Source organism: Hyperolius riggenbachi, chromosome 3, assembly GCF_040937935.1.
Source record: "Hyperolius riggenbachi isolate aHypRig1 chromosome 3, aHypRig1.pri, whole genome shotgun sequence".
Taxonomy (NCBI): domain Eukaryota; kingdom Metazoa; phylum Chordata; class Amphibia; order Anura; family Hyperoliidae; genus Hyperolius; species Hyperolius riggenbachi.
The window spans coordinates 197,499,850-197,522,567 of record NC_090648.1 but is presented as its reverse complement, the minus strand read 5'-3'; the positions used below and the strand labels follow the sequence as shown (position 1 = coordinate 197,522,567).

The 22,718-nt window shown below is 43.8% G+C and overlaps 1 protein-coding gene across 6 annotated transcripts in view; it reads right to left on the bottom strand.

Moving 5' to 3' along the window:
• Window positions 1-22,479, bottom strand: part of RNF111 (ring finger protein 111) — a 66,720-nt gene extending 44,241 nt beyond the window's left edge. For all 6 annotated transcript variants that reach the window (XM_068275526.1, XM_068275527.1, XM_068275528.1 and 3 more), the window contains exons 1-2: window positions 22,150-22,479; window positions 7,958-8,829 (exon numbers count right to left, since the gene is read on the bottom strand). In XM_068275526.1, coding sequence (XP_068131627.1) covers window positions 7,958-8,786 — 829 coding nt within the window. In that variant the 5' untranslated portion in view covers window positions 8,787-8,829; window positions 22,150-22,479. The remainder of the gene's footprint in view (window positions 1-7,957; window positions 8,830-22,149) is intronic.
• Window positions 22,480-22,718: the final 239 nt, after the last annotated feature.

Here is a 22,718-nt window from a genome sequence, read left to right as displayed (position 1 = left end):
CTACCCTAAACACCCACTAATTACCTATCAATCACCCCCAGTCACTGCTACCCATCAGATTAGACCCCTATCTGCCCCTAGGGCACCCAATCACCCGCCCACACCCTCAGAACGCCCTCAGGCCCCAGCCCTGATCACCTTGCCAGTGCATTGCTTGCATCTATTCCCCCCTCTAATCACACCTTGAGACACCCATCAATCACCTCTTGTCACCCCCTAGCACTCCTATCCATCAGATCAGGCCCAATACAACCTGTCATCTAAGAGGCCACCCTGCTTATGACCGGTTCCACAAAATTCGCCCCCTCAGACCACCTGTCATCAAAATTTACAGATGCTTATACCCCTGAACAGTCATTTTGAGACATTTGGTTTCCAGACTACTCACGGTTTTGGGCCCGTAAAATGCCAGGGCGGTATAGGAACCCCACACAAGTGACCCCATTTTAGAAAAAAGACACCCCAAGGTATTCTGTTGGTATGACGAGTTCATAGAAGATTTTATTTTTTTGTCAAAAGTTAGCGAAAATTGTTTTTTTTTCACAAAGTGTCATTTTTCACTAACTTGTGACAAAATAAAATCTTCTATGAGCTCACCATACACCTAACGGAATACCTTGGGGTGTCTTCTTTCTAAAATAGGGTCACTTGTGGGGTTCCTATACTGCTCTGGCATTTTAGGGGCCCTAAACCGTGAGGAGTAGTCTAGAAAACAAATGCCTCAAAATGACCTGTGAATAGGACGTTGGGCCCCTTAGCGCACCTAGGCTGTAAAAAAGTGTCACAAATGTGGTACCGCCGTACTCAGGAGAAGTAGTATAATGTGTTTTGGGGTGTATTTTTAGACATACCCATGCTGGGTGGGAGAAATCTCTCTGTAAATGGACAATTGTGTGTAAAAAAAAAAAAAAAATTTAAAAATTGTCATTTACAGAGATATTTCTCCCACCCAGCATGGGTATGTGTAAAAATACACCCCAAAACACATTATACTACTTCTCTTGAGTACGGCGGTACCACGTGTTGCACTTTTTTTACACCCTAAGTACGCTAAGGGGCCCAAAGTCCAATGAGTACCTTTAGGATTTCACAGGTCATTTTGCGACATTTGGTTTCAAGACTACTCCTCATGGTTTAGGGCCCCTAAAATGCCAGGGCAGTATAGGAACCCCACTAATGACCCCATTTTAGAAAGAAGACACCCCAAGGTATTCCATTAGAAGTATGGTGAGTTTATAGAAATTTTTTTTTTGTCACAAGTTAGCGGAATATGACACTTTGTGAAAAAAAACAATTAAAATCAATTTCCGCTAACTTGTGACAAAAAATAAAATCTTCTATGAACTCACCATACTCCTAACGGAATACCTTGGGGTGGCTTCTTTCTAAAATGGGGTCATTAGTGGGGTTCCTATACTGCCCTGGCATTTTAGGGGCCCTAAACCGTGAGGAGTAGTCTTGAAACAAAAATGACCTGTGAAATCCTAAAGGTACTCATTGGACTTTGGGCCCTTTAGATCAGTTAGGGTGCAAAAAAGTGCCACACATGTGGTATCGCCGTACTCAGGAGAAGTAGTATAATGTGTTTGGGGGTGTATTTTTACACATACCCATGCTGAGTGGGAGAAATATCTCTGTAAGTGGACAACTGTGTGTAAAAAAAAAAAAAAAAACAATTGTCATTTACAGAGATATTTCTCCCACCCAATATGGGTATGTGTAAAAATACACCCCAAAACACATTATACTACTTCTCCTGAGTACGGCAATACCACATGTGTGGCACTTTTTTGCAGCCTAACTGCGCTAAGGGGCCCAAAGTCCAATGAGCACCTTTAGGCTTTACAGGGGTGCTTACAATTAGGCACCCCCCAAAATGCCAGGACAGTAAACACACCCCACAAATTACTCCATTTTGGAAAGTAGACACTTCAAGGTATTCAGAGAGGAGCATAGTAAGTCCGTGGCAGATTTCATTTTTTTTTGTCGCAAGTTAGCAGAAATGGAAACTTTTTCTTTTTTGTCACAAAGTGTCATTTTTCCACTAACTTGTGACAAAAAATAAATTCTATGAACTCACCATGCCTCTCAGTGAATAGTTTGGGATGTCTTCTTTCCAAAATGGGGTCATTTGGGGGGTATTTATACTATCCTGGAATTCTAGACCCTCATGAAACATGACAGGTGGTCAGAAAAGTCATAGATGCTTCAAAAATGGGAAAAATCACTTTTTGCACCATAGTTTGTAAACGCTATAACTTTTACCCAAACCAATCAATATAGGCTGAATGGGGTTTTTTTAATCAAAAACATGTTTGTCCACATTTTTCGTGCTGCATGTATACAGAAATTTTACTTTATTTGAAAAATGTCAGCACAGAAAATTCATGTCTTTTTTGATGAATATAATAAAAAGTAAAAATCGCAGCAGCAATCAAATAGCACCAAAAGAAATCTTTATTAGTGACAAGAAAAGGAGCCAAAATTCATTTAGGTGGTAGGTTGTATGAGCGAGCAATAAACCGTGAAAGCTGCAGTGGTCTGAATGGAAAAAAAGGGTCTGGTCCTTAAGGAGGGGTAAAGCCCCACGGTCCTCAAGTGGTTAAGGATTAAGGAAGGGGCAGAGGGGATAAGGTTAGGAGTTAAGAGGGGATTAAGGTTTAGGATTAAGGAGGGGGGCACGGAGGTCAAGGTTAGGGGTTAAGGTTAAGAAGGGGGAGGTTAAGAGTTGAGTTGAGAGGTGAAGGGTTAGGGTTAAGGAGGGGGGAGGTTAAGGTTTAAGGTTAGGAGTCAAGGGGGGAGGTGATGGGTTAGGGGTTAAGGGGGAGGTTAAGGGTTTCAAGTTAGGAGTAAAGGGCTGGGAAGGTAGAGTTAAAGGTTAGGGTTAAGGTGGAGAAAGGTGAAGGGTTAGGGTTACTAATTTTACTTAAAGAGTAACTGTCAGGCTGCAGAAGCTAATTTAAACCTCTATTCTCCTGTGTTAAACAGTTTAGAAGGAAGCCAAAAAGGCATTAGTGAAGATAAAAATCTCTCCTTACCTTTGATGTGTGCTTATCAGCAAAGCTGTAGACCCAAGCAGGACGCAAGCCGCATACTATACTGCAAAGCATTCTGGGGGCCCTCCCCTCGGCTGCTAATGAGACGTTACAGCAGCTTGTAATCAGTCCAGCGCGTAGCACTGATAAATCTCTGGGCAGAGTACACTGCAGGAGTCAGCTATTGTTCCTAGCCACATGGCTCATTAATATTCACTGCACACTGTTATTCAGTACGAGCTTTTCTGTGATCAGGAAGCAAGGAGGACATGACGACACATTTGACAGAAAAACATGGAGCCTGCCATGAGCTGTCAGGAGCATCATTCTCTGCATATACTATATACAAATTCTGTGAAATCCAAAACGTGGACAGTGAAATGCATATGTAATGTAGGTACAGCCAATCTTTAGCTACTGATATATGTGTTTATTTTTCTCTGAGACCTTATACCTAACAGCTCCTCTTTAACTATTTTTTTCCCCGTTACTTTAGTTATGTACTGTAATTATGTAAGTAAATGTGTTCAGTCTGCACAGCCACAGCACCCCTATTGAAAGGGATTCCAGGCTGTAATCTGAGACACCGACACTGAAGTGATTAAAACATTGGCCTCAATTCACTAAGCTTATCTCCTGTCTTTAATAACGTTTCTACAGTTATCACCATGGTGATAAGGCATGTAGTGTTCAGGAAACATTTTACCTCAGGCAAACCTAAAGTTAACTCTTCAATCCTTAAAATAACTCCAGAATTCTAAGTTAAAGACAGGCTGTTAATTAACTGCGTGTGAAACTAACTACAGAGGAGGTAACTTATGGAAAGAAGAGATAAGATAACTCACTGTGTGGAGGCAAGTTTTCTCTTGCCTTATTGACCCATATGCAATTAACTTTTTCTCCTGCGTTTTCTCCCTAGGTGAGATTTTTAAACTTGTCAATAATATGCATTTAAGCCACCAGAATGCAAGAGAATACTCAAAATAATTTTGATAGTACTTTTTCACCTACTATTTGGTACTTTTTTTTAGTTGAAAAGTGCTTCAAAGGTATTTTCAATTGAGAATTAAAAGTTATCTCCTAGGAGAAAACTCAGGTGAAAAGTGAATTGCATATGGCCCATTATCTCCAGCATGATCTTCGTGAATTGAGGCCATTGTATACACACTTCCTGAGTGTGTAACTGCCTGGACAGGACAACAACAACATATTATTATTATTATTATTATTAAGTAACTTCTCACTTTGCAATGTATTGATCTCCCCCCCCCCCCCACCTTCCCTCTTTTCGCTACAGTTCCCCTTTAAAGTGGACCTGAACTCTTGCACAGGAAAGAAGGAAAACAGAGAAATGCACCCTGTATGTATTTAGAGAGTTTAGCCTGTTTAATTCCCCCCTCATTTGTGTGTAATCACAAGTTGTAATTTGATCTGACCCCTGTGTCACATGACTGCCATGGTAGAGATGGCAGATAAGCTCATTTGAAAGCACAGACTCAACAATATGTCTGCTTCCATGAATCAGGAAGAAGAAAGTGCAGATTTATTTAGAATTTGTATCAGCTGTAACAAAGAAATTATTTTTTGTTTAAAGGTTATTATGCTGTTGTGTATCTTTTAGAGCAGAGAGGACGTTCTGAGGTCAGTTTAACCTCCCCGGCGTTCTATTGAGATCGCCAGGGAGGCTGCGGGAGGGTTTTTTTTTTAATTAAAAAAAAACTATTTCATGCAGCCAACTGAAAGTTGGCTGCATGAAAGCCCCACTAGAGGGCGCTCCGGAGGCGTTCTTCCGATCGCCTCCGGCGCCCATAATAAACAAGGAAGGCCGCAATGAGCGGCCTTCCTTGTTTTGCTTAGATCGTCGCCATGGCGACGAGCGGAGTGACGTCATGGACGTCAGCCGACGTCCTGACGTCAGCCGCCTCCGATCCAGCCCTTAGCGCTGGCCGGAACTTTTTGTTCCGGCTGCGCAGGGCTCAGGCGGCTAGGGGGGCCCTCTTTCGCCGCTGCTCGCGGCGAATCGCCGCAGAGCGGCGGCGATCAGGCAGCACACGCGGCTGGCAAAGTGCCGGCTGCGTGTGCTGCACTTTATTTGATAAAAATCGGCCCAGCAGGGCCTGAGCGGCAGCCTCCGGCGGTGATGGACGAGCTGAGCTCGTCCATACCGCTCAGGAGGTTAAGCAGGGAATGTGCTCCTATATCGCTGTAGTAAACGACTTTCAATCATCACTCACCACTAAAGGGGAATTTTCAATGGGCACATGTAATAAGTACATAAATAAGGTTATTAAAGGGGCAATATGGCGAAAAAAATTGTAAAATTTAATATATGTGCAAACCGACAAAGAAGAAGTACATTTTTTCCAGAGTAAAATGAGCCATAAATTACTTTTCTCCTATGTTGCTGTCCTTTACAGTAGGTTGTAAATATCTGACAGAAGTGACAGGTTTTGGACTAGCCCATCTCTTCATAGGGAATTCTCAGCAAGGCTTTTATTTTTTTATAAAGATATTCCCTAAAAAGGATTTAAACAATGATACTGGCCAGCTTCCCTGTTCGCTACACAATTTTTTGGCAGTTGGACAGAGCAACTGCCATTCACGAAGTGCTTTTTAAAATAAATTAATCCCTGAGAATCCCCCCATGAAGCGATGGACTAGTCCAGAACCTGTCACTTCTGTCAGATTTCTACTACTTACTGTAAGTGACAGCAACATAGGAGAAAAGTAATTTATTGCTCATTTTACTCTGGAAAAAAAACGTACTTCTTTGTCTACAGTGTTCTCCCCAGAAATATTTTCCAGCCGGGTGGCATAAAATAGTAACCGGGTGGCATGAAATAGTAGCCGGGTGAGGCGATATGAGAGAATTCAGGGCCGATGCTTTTGTGTGCAACTCTGCTTACAGAATAAGAGGAAGTGAGCCGATGACAGCCGGGTGCTCGCCAAAACTAGCTTGGTGGTGCACCCGGCTAAAAGAGCCTGGGGAGAACACTGGTCTATGTTTGCACAGATTTGAAATTTTACAATATTTCGCCATAGTGCCCCTTTAATAAGCATAAATAGCTTCATTCAGCTCAAGAAGTCTGCATACTGAGCAAAGAATACACACAATAAAGAGCAATATATTTGCAAAGAAAGATTTCCTGTGACTGGCATTTGCTGATAGCCAAGGCCCAGTTCGCACTACACAGAGAACAATTTACCTTACCATAATGGAATTAAATGCAAAAAGGATGGTAAATGCATCCTGTTATAATAGGATTCATGTTACACTGCCAAACAGGAATCCATAAGCAGACCACCTTAAAGAGAGCCCAGGGTGGGCTCATATAATTAAAAAAGAAAAAAACCTAGGCTACCTGAGTCGGGGAGCTGGGAGGATCAGATATCCACAATCCCTGCCACTCTCAACGCCCCACTTTCGTGACCTCTTGGAAGTCAGTTTCCACTAGGCTGGTCACCGCAAACAAAATGCTAATCTGTCCCATGGATTTTCAGTTCCACCATCACTGATTGGTCCACTGCAGGGAATCAAGACCAGAGGAAGCATGGGGCACCGGGTTTGCAAAAAAAACAAACAAAAGGAGCATCCTCCTTACTCCCTGAGGCTAGGTAGGATCATAGAGTTTATTTTGTTTTAGAAACCAACAGGTGGTGCAGAATAAACAAAAGCTATTAAACCTATTCTTTATTAAAAATGCAGTAATTTTCTATAATGGAAATTGTGTGAAAACATTTTTATCGATACTGGTCTTTTACAGAGAACCTGAAGCAAGAGGTATATGGAAGCTTCCATATATAAATCCTTTTAAACAACACTACTTGCCTGGCAGTCCAGCAGATCATTCCGGCATCAGCAGTGTCAAAATCACGCACCCGAAACAAGCATGTAGCTAATATCGCCTCAGCCGATAACTAGCCAGGTGTACAGTAGCTCCAGACCCGCAAGCGATTGACCACGTGGATCAACTTGGCCACATGGTGGCTGTCAGCATTGTGCACACTGCTCCCACACCGGCATTGCTCCGCCTCCCGCATGGCAACAGAACGTGTTGTCAGCTACACAGCTGACTTCGCTCTGTACAGCCCAGCGTTGTCACCCAAGGGCATCGGGTCCCAATCCTCAACGGGCGACAGTAACAGGTGTGTACCGCCAACCCCACCTCCCATGGTGACTACAGTTGGGTCCTTTTCTTAAAATTTCTTAAACGGTCTCAAAAACTTTGGCTCATAACTTACTACTGTTTTAGATTTTTGCCCCTTTCCTGATTCCGCCCCCCCCCCCCCCCCCCAAGTATACATGTCAAACTCTGGCCAGCGGACAAAATTTGGCCGGCAAGACCATAAAATGTTACACTCCCCCCCCCCCCCCCTCCCCAGTAGTTTCCCCACTTTGCATTAGCACACTCTAGACCACCACAAAAGCCATATCCGGGAGGGCAAAAGAACTAGACACAAGGGCACTGTATAGGGGAAGGTTCCCTCGACACCAGGGAACTGTTTAGGGGTGCAAGAGGGGGGGGGGGGGGGACCACTAGACAACAGAACTGTAAACATGAGGGGAAAACCAGGGAACTGTAAACGGGAGAGCCAAGGGAACTGTAGAAGGGAGGCACTAGAAACCAGGGAACTGTATACGGGAGAGGGGACCACTAGACACCAGGGAACTGTATAGGGGAGGGAGGAGGGCCACTAAATGGGAACTGTATAGGGGAGGGGGGGCCTCTAGACACCAGGGAACTTTATAAGGGAGACAGTTGGCAACTAGACCTTGAGATTGGCCCACGACTTGGTGCCAGTATGTAATTTCAGCACAGTCAGTATTTGAATTTGACACCCCTGCCCTAGGAGGAAGAATACGCATAGTAGATGTACCAATTCTGTAAAACATTGCAAGCAACCCTATATACACACCATACCTGAGGGAAGTGTTGTACCATTTTGGTGGTTTTCCTGTGGAGACAAAAAGATATCCTCTTCTCCTTCAGTGGAAGAACTAGTGCTGGAGGCAGAGTCACTACTAAGGTCATTTTCACTAGAGCTGCTGGAACTAGGGAGCAGTGCATATTTCTTCCTGGCCAGCACTTCTCTTTTCTTCCTTTGTAACAATATCCTCTCCTTTTGTTTCTGTGTTCGCTGCGTGGAACCTTTTTTCATAAAAGTCTTTCTATGCACAGTCCTTCGAAAAGTGTTCACCTGATAACAAGGCCGCTTCATTAGCATACTAGGCACAGAGTCTGACTGGGGACGGGGCCATTTTTGAGCCCTAGGATTGGGAGTTCTATTTGCAGTATTTACACCTGTGGGCGAGAAATTCCTAGGGTTGTCTTTATCCTCATCAGAAGTCATAGTATCAGAGTCGCCAAAATGCGAACTAGAAGAAGGTGAAGACACACAGTCACTGAAAGAAGAATCATTATCTTCATCACTCTGAGGCCCTAATCGAAGTTCTAGAAGTCTTTGATCTTTCTTAGCCTCACAGCTCTGTGCATAGGAAGGCCCAGCCTGCTGGCTTTTCCTCTTTTTTCGCACCAGTCCTTTCTCTTGTTCAGTGCCACCGTTACTCAGATTCCTCTGCTGTTTATTGGAGTCACTGCACAAATGGGAGAAATCAGTTCCCACCTTACTGGAAATCATGTCCACATCTGATGGGAAGTCCTTTGCTGCCCCAATTGGCTCAGGGTTCAGCAACACCCCTTTTAGGCTTTCCTGTTTCTTTGGTGCATCTGAAGAAACCTCACTCTTCATATCCGCGTACAGAAAGCAACAGTGCTAGGGTTTCTGCAAAAACCTGAAAAAAATAAAAAAAATTATGACATTACACAGTATACAATTTATGCTTAATGAAAACTGTTTGCTAAGTTCTTAAGAAACCGTAACAGCATTTACAAATACTTGGGATCATTTCATAGGCCCACTTGTTTATGTATTCACAGATAGTACAAGCAAGCTAAAGAAATTTTCAGATGACCACGTTGGCTTGCTTCCTGGCTCTAGTCTATTTACTAGCTTTTAGTCAGAAGTGAGGCAGCTCAATTTCAAGTTAGTATACCAGAAGTTCTACATTTGCTCCAAAATGAGGAAAAAAAAAAAAAAAAAAAAAAAAAAAATATTGGTCCACATGCCTGCAAGCTGTTTCTTCCATTGTGGGCTACATGAAAAAGTATACAGAAACACACACCAAGTGTACAGCAAACCAAACCAATAGTTCATACTTCAAACAAATCTACAGAATCTAACAACCAAATTAACACTGCTGCTCCCAAATTATTAAAATATTGTTTAAAGGACACTTCTAAATAATTTACGCTGATCGACTTGGTTATTCAAACCCAAACCCTCCTTTGCATGCTAATCCTATGGTTTCCCCATCAGTTACCATCAGTTAAGGTGACATTACACAAAGTCATTTTTAATAGACTAAAAAGTTGGACGTGTAGTTATATTTCCCAGCTAGAACTGCAGTGCTTGTTCCACCTTATCCATAATACATAATGTTCCACTGTGATTGTGGGTCAACTGTCACCTAAGGCACAACAGCCCATTTCAAGAGATGCATATCCAGTGTTTCTATGCTGCTTTACAGTCCCATTTAAAAAGCCCAACATGTTAAAAATTCAAGGGTAGGTATAGCGGCAGCTTAGAGCATCATATTCGGTTTACATTACTTGCTCTTACACAATGTTAAAACAGCTCGACTAAATCAACATGCATTTATTCAAGTAGCTGTGAAGGAAAACAAAAAAACAAAACTACAAACCTTACAAAAGGCATCAGTTAAAACAGTGTTCAATAAGGTAATTTGCTAAGTCAGTCCTAAGATTTGATTCATTGTATCTCGTTTTGTACTATGTAGAAAACATAACTGTATACGTACAAAACTAGAGGGAGGAGGCGGCCGGACCGAAACTATATGCTGGAGCACACCAAGCTTTTTTTGGTAGCATTTTCAAGACCGCTGCCGCCAGTGAAAACGTTTGGCTAATGTATCTCAGTGGGATGGTGCACACCAGCGGTCTGAGGTTTTTAGCAAAACGCAAACGTGGCTCCTGCAGCATTTTTGCTGTCTGCAGAAGCGTTTCTGCCTCAATGTAAAGTATAGGAAAAGCTCAAACCGCTCTGAAAAAAAAACTCTAGATCAGAGCGGTTTTCCAGGCGCTTTGTTACAGTAGCTGTTCAGTAACAGCTTTACTGTAACAATATAAAATCTGCTACACAAAAACTCTCAAAAAAAAAAAAAACACGCTAGGCATGTTTAGAAAACCTCTCTAAACATGCCTAGAATCGCTCTGAAAATCTGCATCAAAAACCTATAGCGTTTTGCAGATCTGCTAGAGGTTTTTGGTGTGCACTGGGACTATAAGCGCTTTGGGAGCATTTGATCAGAGCTTTCTGAGTGCTTTAAAAAAAAAAAAAAAAAAAAAAAAAAAAAAAAAAAAAAAAATCGCTCCCCTACTACCTTTAATGAAAGTGAATGGGTGCAATTTTTAAAAAACCCCAATCAAATGCAAACGTTCCCAAATATCCCTTATAGGGTGGATCCGGCTTAACGGAGGAAGCAACTTAACAGTATTTATGACTGAAGAGAGGCTTTTACACTGTCCAAGCACGATCATATAGCTAAATGTTTTAGAGGCAGTGGGGGTCAGCCAGACTGCCAGGCAACTGATATGGTTTAACCCTGCTGGCGGTTTATGAAAATCCGCCAGGGGCAGCAAAGCCGTTTTAATTTTTTTTTTTTCACGTAGCGAGACCTTGTCTCGCTACATGATAGCCTCCGGCGATCGGAGATCAGGAGATCCCGTTCAAAAAACGGGATTTCCTGGAGGGCTTCACCCGTCACCATGGCGACGGGCGGGACGACATCACCGGCGTCGTGACATCAAAGGGGACTCCGATCCACCCCACAGCTCTACCCGGCACTGATTGGCCAAGCAGCGCACAGGGTCTGGTGGGGGGCGCGGCTGCGGCGCGACAGTTAGCGGCGGCGATCGGATGCCTTCCGGTGGCATAGCCAGAGCTCGGTTCGGGCTTACCGCCAGGAAGGTTAAAAGACAATACATATGGCAGCCTCCATATCACTCTCACTTTAGGACCCCTTTACAGGACACATCCAAGCTTAGTAAAAATACAAAATTCCACTTACCTGGGGCTTCATACAGCCCCTGCCTGCCGATCTGTGCCCATGCTGCAGCTTCACTCCACGCTAGGTGGTCCTGGGTCCCCTTGGCGCAGGATTCCTACTGCGCCTGTGCGAGCGGCTCTCAGAGTCGTGCTGACGTCATTTGGACTGTTCAGCGCAGGTGCACAACTACTGCGCCTGCACTGTACAGTCCAGATGACGTCAGCGCACCAGTGAACTGCACGCTGGAGCACAGAGAGCAGACACGGAACCCGACCTGGCGAGGTCGACTTTGCCACCGGAGGGGGCCGGGAGCCACTGGAGCTGCCGCGAGGGCACAGGACGGATGCCAGGGGCAGGAAGAAGCCCCATGTAAGTGGATTTTTTTATTTTTAATTTTGCTTGGACCACTCCTTTAAAGCTGTAATTCAGGTATTTTAATGCATATTGTTTCAACAATTACACAGTGCAGTGTGACCATTATCAGGGTGTAGATACTCAGTATATCATTATGCAGTAAAGATCTGGGGGCAAATTATTTTTGTACACCAGATTGTGTAACACATTTGTGAAGGCCCACTATTTACCACAGATGAAATCCAAGCAAAACCTCATTTCGGTTTTACTTGCGTCACATCGCTAATCTCAATGTATTAACAAAATCTAACAAAGCATTCAGACACAGAAGGAAAAGGGACATTACACCAGGGCAAATTATGAACTAGATTTAATGAAAACTAAGCTATTGCCTTAAGTACTCAGTAAGGTTTGCAGGCCAAAAAAAACAAACAGCTTGTTTGTTTTTGGCAATATGTCATACAGCACAAAAAACTGAAAAAAAAAAAATGACAAATTAACCTTTGCAGGAAAAAACAAACAAAAAAAACCAACAACTTGCTGTACACTTTAAATGACTATTCACTTATGTAAATTAGTGATACTTACATCTCAGTATAAAGAGATGTTCATCCAAAGAACCAGAGTGACTCATCCATGACTCAAAGCTTTTCCAGGATGCAAGCGGAACTCCAATACCTGACCCCTTACAATGCAACTCTCACCACACACAGCAGTATATTTGATTGACTTTAGTCATCACTCATTAGTGATTCTTCAAGGCTTGCCATATTAGAGCTTTATATCATTTGCAGTACATACATTTTACTACATGACACTGCTCATTCCAAGATGAAGCATAGATTGCCTTGATAAGAGATGTAAAAACAATTATAACATACTGTTACTAGGTTTAGTTTGCCACTCCTACTGCCAAAATTGTTCTACAGATGATCATAAGGGAATAAGCATTGCAAAGTCATGACGCAAATATTCTAGTTTAGCCACCTGATTCTTAAATAAAATATATAAAGGAAGAACAGCAGATATACATATTATTCAATTTGTCTATGAATAAATGTAGTACATATAAAGCATGACATTTCGTGTGAAAAGGTAAACAAAAAAAAACAAAAAAAGTACTAAATTGGATACTTCCCTCAGGTGACCCTCCTGAGGCTTCCCCCTTTGCCCTCCCTCCCACAAGCCTTGTCAGCGTTGCTCGCCTGCGCACTAAGGCCTGGGGCACACTGAGCGGATTTGGATGTGATCCGCCCGCCGCATCCGCCTGCAAATCCGCTTGGCTAATGTACTTCAATGGGCTAGTGCACACCGACTGTTTGAGGTTTTTAGCAAACCGCAAACGTGCCTCCTGCTGCACATTTGCGGTTTGCACCACACATTGAAATACATTAGCCAAGCGTTTTCACTGGCTGATGCGGCCGGCGGATCGCATACAAAATCCGCTCGGTGTGCACCCGGTCAAATATCGGCTCTCTGCTCCAAAAACCGCTAGCGTTTTGACGATCTGCAAGTGGTTTTGGTGTGCACTGGGCTAAAGAGTCAAATGGCCTAGGCCGCTGGTTTTGAATTATTTCTTTCAGGCCCAGTTTCCATTTGTGCTGGCATGCGTTTCAGGGCCTGTGCACGGTGGTCAGCTGCTTGGCAGAATCATTCTGCAGGTCAACTCCCTACCCATACAATTCTACGGCCTGTTCACGATACTGCGTTGTAACTGATCAAGTTATACTAACTCGCTGCATGCAGAATTTGTATTAAAGTCCATGTCCAGGCCCCTTTGCAGGTAGGTCAGTCGTAGCACATTATAATGCCTGCATTATGCAACCGACCACTTTGAACCTAGCCTCAGACTGTCAGCACTTATTCTGATGTAAGTACGCATTTGAATTCCTCTAGCTCTGCCATGCATAGCTATGGGGATTTGCATGCATGATGCATAAAAATGCTGCTGACCATTTTTCCCTCCCACGTGGAATTTCAGAAGCAGCATTTTGGTTTTAATCAGTTTTATTGAAAAATGTCAATAAAACAGTGATTAAACATCAATACAAAGAAAGGGAAAACAAACAAACAAAAAAAAAATATAACAAGCAATACACATGTCTACCTAATAAAACCACAAGGTGACCATTAGGTCAATTAGAGAAGAAAGATACAGTGCGACTCAGCAGTACTAATACATCTTATGTCAGAAGACGCTAGACTTGACGCTTGACCAATTAGCTTATACGTAAAGGAACCTCTTAGGTCATGTACCAGAGTACATGGCCTACTGTGGAAAGCAAGGAGATATAAAATATACATAAAAACAACAAGAAAAACCCACCATCAACTAATCAACAGCCATTAAGGCTGCTTACACACAGGGACGTTACAGGCCGCCTGTAACGCTCCCCCAACGCACAGCAATGTAACACAAGTGGGCTGTTCACACAGCCCACGTTGCATTACATGTAACGCTGCACGTTCTCCCGAAAGTGCAGCATGCTACGGCGTTAGAGCGGCTATAGCCGCGTTAGACTGTTTGCACATGCTCAGTGGGGGGCAGAGAGGAGGCGGGGAGAGCCAGCTACAGTAGCCGCGCACATGGCTACTTAATATTCACTGCACTGGCGGCAGCTGATTGGCCGGCGGGACCACGTGATGCGGAGTGTCTTGCTCCGCATCACGTGGTCCCGCCGGCCAATCAGCGCCACTCTGGAAGACCTTATAGGGCTAGAGCCGCCTAACGCGGCTCACTCTACCGTCCTCTCTTGCAGCACACCTTAATTGAAGTATGTCAGAGCTCAAATAATGAATTATTTACCTTTTTTTTATCCATTTTCTGTTCTCAGAAGCCATTTAATAACAGCAAAGTGTTTATGGCTGTAATTACTTATCAGTGAGGGCTATGCTATAGTCTGACCCAGCCCGACCCAGGCAGGAATTGTCACTTGCATACCTAATGCTTAACTCTTTCAGGCAGAGAAAGAAAAAAAAAAAAGGAACACAGCATAGTTATTTGTGTGCTAGGCACTGTGCATACACGTCTATCTCATAATGTCACCTTGGTTGTCCTTTAATGATATGATTCTTTAGACAATCGACTATCTGATTGTAATATTGGTACATTTTTTGGTTCTATTCCATTAATCTGAACAAATGGGATAGCAGCTATCCTCCTGTTAGTGGGCCCAAACAATCGTTTTTGATCGATCGTCCAAAGAATCGTATCGTTAATGGCCACCTTTAGGAGGATAAAGCATATCAAGGCAACAAGATAAGGAGAGAAGAATGGTCTGTCAGGAGGATCAAGTGGAAAGCTACGATTGGCTGCGATTCCCCATCTAATTTTAAATGCAGGGAAACGCCCCTTGTGGAAACAAGCCCTTACACCTGGAACACACCATGCAATTTCCCATCAAATAGCCGGGTCAAATTATTTCTGACAGGTCCACTCTGATTTCCAATCATTTTTTTGATCACTTCTATACAAAATCAATTAGAAAAACAAGGGCTGATTCCCACTCGTGAGCAGAAAGCGGACCAGTCCAGTGTCCACTCCGCTTTCTCGTAGCGTTTGCAACTCAGGTGGAAGCATTTCCACCATAAGTTTCTAAGGGAAATGCATTCATAGGTAAAGCAGTTTGGGACTTTGTATTCTGCTTGCAGCAATGCAGCCAACAGATCCATTTTTAATTTCAAGTGAAAGCGGGACCATAGGTCTGCATTGGATCCTTAGTTCAGTATTACTGCAATGTGGAAAAAAGTACATTTCCTTTTTGCTTACACGAGAGAGCCGGCCCTTGGTTTCCTCCCAATCTCCTCAGTTGTGCCACTGTCCCTCTCAGCAAGGTTGACGAATAGACTAGTGTGGGCTACAGGATTGGGAGGAAAATGAGGGATCTGATAGACTGCAGGAGGGGGTTGGGGGTGCTGGAAGAAGCTCAGGTAAGTAAGACTTTGTTCCCCTCCCTCAGTTGTCCTTTAAGCTCTCATACACATGCTAGATAATCTTCAGACATGAAGGAGGCTCACCTGAGACTCCAGCAAGGTATACAGCTGCCCCCCCCCCCATTTATTTTAGCTCGCCATGCCAAGTCACTACATAAAAACAAATGACCAAGCACATTGCTTTTCTAACGACCCCATCTGTGAGAAGTCACATGCTTGTGTGCTGTCGCATTGCCCTTCCTTCATTCAACACTGAGCAGTACATAACTAAGCAGAATCTCTTTATGGCGCTTGTGCCTCAAACTGAGACCCTAGCGACTTATGCACAATCATTAAGGGTGAAGGTTATTGTGCATGCGAATGTACCTTTAGTCTTGCCTCCAGCTCACTATCCTGCAAGCACCTACAAAACTGCTTTAGAAGTGACTTCAGTGAATCCTAAACATTTGAGAGGAGAGCCAATAGAGCAATGCACAGGAAGTGTCAAACAGTGGGCAGTGTGAGTGTGGAGAACTACGCCGCCAGCCAAGTCGATCCACCAGACGTCTCAGTCATACTTATTTAGGCAGAGCGTGTCTTTTGAATGATCCAGAGGCTTTCCAAGTCCTCCTCGGCCCCACCACTTCTCCGGGAACCTCTTTGTGGTTGTACTCCCAGCGACAGCCAGCTGTTTCAGGCTAGATTGCCTTTCCTCAAAGGTAATCTAACTTGAAACAACAGGCTGCCGCTGGGACACAGCCCCTCACTTACCTGTAACCTTCAAATGGATTATATAAAGCGCTATTTTTACGATAAGAGCTTACCCACTCTGAGGCAAATGTAATTTTGTAAATGCATCCAATGCATTGTATGCACACCACAGTGTGTTATAATGAGACCTGGACGCAATAGAAACAGACAAGAAATTGCATGCATTGTGCGATAAAATGTGTCTGGCCACATTAAATCACAATTCACAGAAACGCACAGCTGTACTGTGAATAATAAACGTCAATGAACTTTCAAGCTTCCATGCGTATTGAACAATAACAGACAGCACCACACAGTGTAAATGAGCCCTTATGCAGCTTCTCAGGCATATTCCAGGCCTGGGGACCATTACCTACAGCCTAGGTTCTCAACGTGTGGTACGCGTACCCCAGGGGGTACTTCTGATGGTTCCAGGGGGTACTCGGGCTTGATATACTTAACCAAGAATAACAAATTTAGAGTTTTAGAAAATGATAAATCTTATTTAACCAGCATAAAATTAGTATTTTAGCTAGTTAAAAGCAATAGTAAATGCTTGGAAATTGTTTAGAACCAATTATCATGTACTACAATTAAATATATATTTGTCAAGGGGTACTTTTGATAATGTTTACTATGCTAGGGGGTACTTGGTGAGTACAGGGCTTTAAAAGGGGTACATTCCAATAAAATGTTGAGAAACACTGACCTACAGTATATCAAATGTTTTGCTATATTTCGGCTGAGGACAGAAAAGAGGGAGTGACATGCATCGCTTGGTAAGAAATAAAGAGCAAGGCAGCTAACCATTTCCTAAGAAAATAGTGGAGGTCGTTGCAAAAAGTAACTGGGCAGCTTTGGCAAAATTTGCCTTCAGTCCCAGCAGCCCTGAAACTACACAGCAGAATAGATTCAGCTTTAACGTCACACGCCACACAAAGAAAGATGGTCACTGGGGTTGTACACCCTTTCCAGCACTCACAGAACTTAGAGCACAGTTATCTTACATATCTGTTATATAATTTCGGTGGCTAAAAACCTTTTTAGCTGCTTTAAAAAGCTACCAACAACACTAAACACTTAAAAACACCTGGGAGTTCATAAATAAATATTATGTACTTTTCCCATGCGTTTAAATAGTACCTGAAGTGACATACAGCACGATGAAACAAACATAACTACTGTATATTTACATAGCTTTGACGTCTTCTGTAGTGCTGCACCAAGTGTAAATAGTCATATGTCACTGCGGGCTGGGAGCCACTGGGGACAATTTGCTATCGGTATCCTCCCAGTCCCATCTGTTCTTCTGTAGGCCTCCATAAAAGTACAGTACCCGACTAAACCAGTTGCTGACTACTGTGCATGCGCGGCCCCAGCAGTGTTGGGAGTGTTCTATGCATGCACAGTACATTTAGACAGTAACTGCCCTTGTGCAGACCACTCCTGGCTACAGGGGCACACATGCCCAAGTCCGTGCATGTGCAGCGGCCAGCAGCCCAGCTGGATCGGGGACTCCACAGGGGAAGAACAAATGGGACCAAACAGACACCAATGTAGCTAATGGAACACAGGGAGCTGGAGGAAGCCCCAAGTATAAAGCCTTTTCTTACAAATGTCTCATTTACTTTTAAGCTACTTTTGAGAAGGAATAGTTTATGTATATTTTTGGAGAGGGCGATAAAACTAGATTGGCCAGGGAAAATCCATTTTTTTTTATTGCAAAGGACCCCAAGAAAGTATATATCTGTAAGGTACCAAAGCACATAAATATAAAAATGCGTAAGATGGTTCGTAATAGAGTGTGCCCTGTTGGGGTGATAGGTGTTCCCTATGGGGCGGTTCCTCTAGACCCCCCATGCATTTGGGATTTGCCATTTTCCCCAGGGAGACGATGAGTGTCGCATGCATGATGTCACGCAGCAGTGCCAACAACGGGGGGGGGGGGGGGATATTAGATCGGGCAGATCGCTCATAGGATTGGGGTCACCGACTAGAGCACATATGCCTGATATAATGAGGCAGTTATCAACTGCGCCTCAGCCAACTTAGGTCCGGCATGTGTAAGGCATACATATGAAATCGGCGCCGGTAGAACTGGGCGCAGGATACAGCCGGTATATGGCCTTAACGAGGACTTCAGTTTAAAGTGCTTCTTATGATAATTGGTTGTCCTTTCAGGAGTAAGGGTTAATGTTCTGAAAAAGTTTGTGCCCGCCCCTTAATGCTTTGGAGGGGTGTGTCAATATGTGTGTGTCTATATGAAGGTCTAAGTTTGTTCAGATGGTTAAGCACTTGAGAAAGGGCATGTAACCCGAAACATTGTGCTTTTTTGTCTGCTGTATAACCGCATACTTTATTACAATAAATTCTGAAGATTATTCGTGCAAGGGTTGAGTCCGGAATCGATGGATTGTGTATGGACTGATCCTGCTTCTGCACAAGTCCGGCCCGTATTAATTACTATTCCCCCTCCAGGCCGTCATGGATAGTGGGGGAATGAAATAATTTGGCTTCCAGCGATTGCTGGAAGCCGAATTATAATGTTTTAAAAGCAACTTCGGCTCAGCCTTCTGACGGAGCCGACGTTACTCACTGAGAGCCTGATACAAGTAATTCCTATTCTAGTCTATGGAGGCGCCGCTGCACCCAAATCTAGCAGCGCTGAAAAGCACTGCTCCGTGTGTAAGGGCCTTAATGATATTGATGAAGAGTTGAATTAAGTCTAAAGGTAGCCATACACTGGGCGATTTGCCATCAGATTCGACCAACAGATAGATCCCTCTCTGATCGAATCTGATCAGAGAGGGATCGTATGGCTGTCTTTACTGCAAACAGATTGTGAATCGATCTCAGCCTCAAACCGATTCACCATCTGCTGAGCTGCCGCCTGCCCCCCCCATACATTACCTGAAGCCTGGTCCCGGGCATCTTCTCCGCATCACGGCATCCGCGTACAACTGTCACTCCAGTGACAGCGTAAGTTCAAATAGAGCGCCCTCTATTTGTACTTCCGCTGTCACTGCAGTGACACAGGAAGTTATACACGGATGCCGTGAAGCGGAAGGGGATGCGGAGAAGATGCCAGCCGGGAGGTGATGTGGAGAAGATGCCGAGAGCCAGCTTCAGGTAATGTATACCTGCGTCGATCGTACGCCACTAGCGATACGCTCCCTACCCGCGGGCGATCGACGCGACTGATCTATTTCGGGACGAAATAGATCGAAATTTAGCGTAAAGGATGTGACAGCAGATTCGATCCCAGTGATCGAATCTGCTGTCGATCAGCGGGTAATCGGCCTAGTGTATTGCCAGCTTTAGGTTATGGCCTGTTGCGTCTATCAAAAGAGAACACATTGGAAAAAACGCAACACTGGAGATATTCAATAATATGCTAATAATGACGATGCAAATAAACTCAGAAGCAGTATTTGATTAGTCCATTTTCAAGCTGCATACATTTACATAATAAGCATCAATTCAGAATTATTTGCATATCATTAACCATCCCTGCTGAACACAAACATTTGTGTGAGTTTTTATTTTCTTACGTGCATTTTCAAACCACATTCACACAAGAAATGGACAGAAATACAGTGAGTTTTAAAAATCAAAGGCGAACTGAACAGCTGGAAACACTACAGTGTGCTTCTTATGCCAAACTGCATGCCTGTTTCAACATGTATGAAATACAGGGAAAACAGCACAGTGCATGATAGAGCAGCTTCCAGTGGGCAAAGCAAGTTCTGCCATACACTGAGGCCTAGTGCACACCAAAACCGCTAGCAGATCCATAAAACGCTAGCGGTTTTGGGTGCGGATGAGTGAGTTTAGTCCCAGTGCACACCGGGCGGATCTTGATGCGATCCGCCGGGTGTTCACCGGCCGCATCCGCGTGGCTAATGTATCTCTATGGGCTGGTGCACACCGGCGGTTTGAGGTTTTAAGCAAACCGCAAACGTGCAGCAAGAGGCACGTTTGCGGCTTGGTAAAAACCTCAAACCGCCGGTGTGCACCTGCCCATAGAGATACATTAGCCACACGGATTTTCAGGCGGATTCAGCCGGCGGATCCGCCCGGTGTGCACTGGAACTAAACTTTCTACAGATGTTCCCAAAAATATATTTCCCTCTGATCTGATGTTGATCAGATAATCTTTCTTTTGGGCACATCAGAAGAAAGTCTGCCAGTGTGTGACCCCAAACTGAACATCCAATTTTTAAAAGATTTCAGCATGAAATTAAAAATATAACGCAGCTCACCCATGTGTCCCCCGATATCCTGCTCTCCCAAGGGCACTAGCACAGCAAATCACTGTGACACTCCTCTCCAGCTGGCACCATCTCCCGATGCCCATACCCCTGTGGCATATACAGCACCAGTTCACTATGGGCACCTGGAGATGACGGCAGCTCAGAGCAGCGCACCAACTGGAGAGGTAAGTGTCATGAGCTACATAGGGTCCAAAAGAGAGCAGCATTAGACAAAATTGCTCTCACACCTTACCATAAAGAAAAAGGTCCTGTCTGAACGGCAATGACAGTCGCTGGAGAACAATCATTTTTTTACGCTCTACGACATGTTCGGGCAACAATCTTCAGCAGATTCATTCACAAAGATCAAATCTGCCAAGCAATGTTCCCGTGTATGGGCACATAAAGTAAAGAAACAATGCACATCGGCAAATTCAATTTGGCACTTCAGATGTTTCAGCAACTCGTCCAGGCAAGTGTACAATCAATAGATTCACAGCAGAGACCGCCCTAACCGCCTGCCTCTGCTGAGTTTAGAACACCTTGGTGTGGAAAGAGAGAGAGAGAGAGAGAAAAAAAAAAGTTTACAGAAGAAATGGATTTTGTGATCTGTCAGAAACCAATAACACTGCATAGTTATGTAAGAAAATACAAGGATTTGAAGTGAGTAGGGAGGCTGGCGGGTATCTTACTATTGTGGCAGTTAAAGAGGAACTCCAGTGAAAATAATGTAATAAAAAGTGCTTCATTTTTCAATAATTATGTATAAATGATTTAGCCAGTGTTGGCCCATTGTAAAATCTTTCCTCTCCCCAATTTACATTCTGACATTTAGCACATGGTGACATTTTTACTGCTGGCAGGTGATGTCAGTGGAAGGAGATGCTGCTTGTTTTTATTTATTTATTTTTTTGGCAGTTGGAAACAGCTGTAAAAAGCGGTTATTTCCCACAATGCAACAATTTTAACTGCTTACTTTTTTCACTGGAATGATCTTTAAACACCCAAAACCATGCATGATTCTGTTTAGGTTGCAGCGTTTTGTGCTTTCGCAGGGTTACACCTAAATAGGATGCTCCTGGGTCTCAATAAATGGTATATGTACCCCAGGGATACTTGGGCTGGGTTTAGAGGGTACTTCACTCTTAATATATTACAAGTTTTTGGATTTAAGATATGCTAAATAAGTATTTTAGTTAAAAATAAAGTAAAGCAAAATAAATGTTTTAATAGAATGTACATGTAAATAATGAGTACTCTTAAATATATCAGTATCAAGGGGTGCATGAGATGGTGTTGTTCACAGTATGGGGATACTCAGCAAATTAACTCTCGTAAAGGTTAATGTATGTGCTGTAATAATGTTGAGAAACACTGCCTTGTAACAGTAAAATACTTACATTTAAATAATTAAAGTCTTGCTGTCCATCCATAGATAAACTACATAATATGCAATTGTGTATGGTGAGAGCTGCCAGGATTTGTAGAAAATAAATATATACCATATATACATAGATAACATATATACACAGACAGTTAGCGGTAACAATGTGGGAGCAGATGGGGACAGCTCTAGCAGCCAGCTGATGTAGGAGGAAACTGTAAGCAATAGGTTAATAATCACAGAGATGTAAATACCCCCTCCCCCCCCACCTCTTCGCCCACACGAAGCAAATAGCTCCCCAGCAGTTATATACCCATGCTAAGGTGTCCTTACCGATCAAGATCAGAGCTCTACGGCCTGCAACATTACTCTGTTCGACGTAACCGTGAACGATCCGACCCCTTGTAGCTTCCTTCCCCACCCAAAGGGGCTGATGGCGAAGCTATCCCCTGCTGGTGGGGGATGGGGAGCTACCAGCGCCTTCCCTAGCTCGGCCCGCAGTCAGCGATCTCTTTCCCGAGCAGTCGCCGAGGTGGAAGAAGAAGGAGGAGGAGGCGGCGATGACGCTGAAGCAACCTCTCTCGCCCCTTCTCCTCCGCCCGTCCCGGCCGAGCTTAGAGTCCTCCTCGGCCAGAACAACTACACCTCGCTCTCGCGATAACTTAGTGACACGAAAGGGAAGCGGAAAGGCAAAACTATTATGCATAGGACGATTAGTACGTCACGTGACCTGCACTGCGGCTCCCTGGCGGCCATCTTTCTTCTGGGGGAAAGTACAGTTTTGAAGTGCTGCGTAGTGTTTTCCACAGTAGTTGAGGGGTTTATATCTATATGTTTCATAGTGTAGATGCAGTGCTATCTACAAACCCGTCCGCATAGCTCTAAACTGTCCCTCTTTTGGA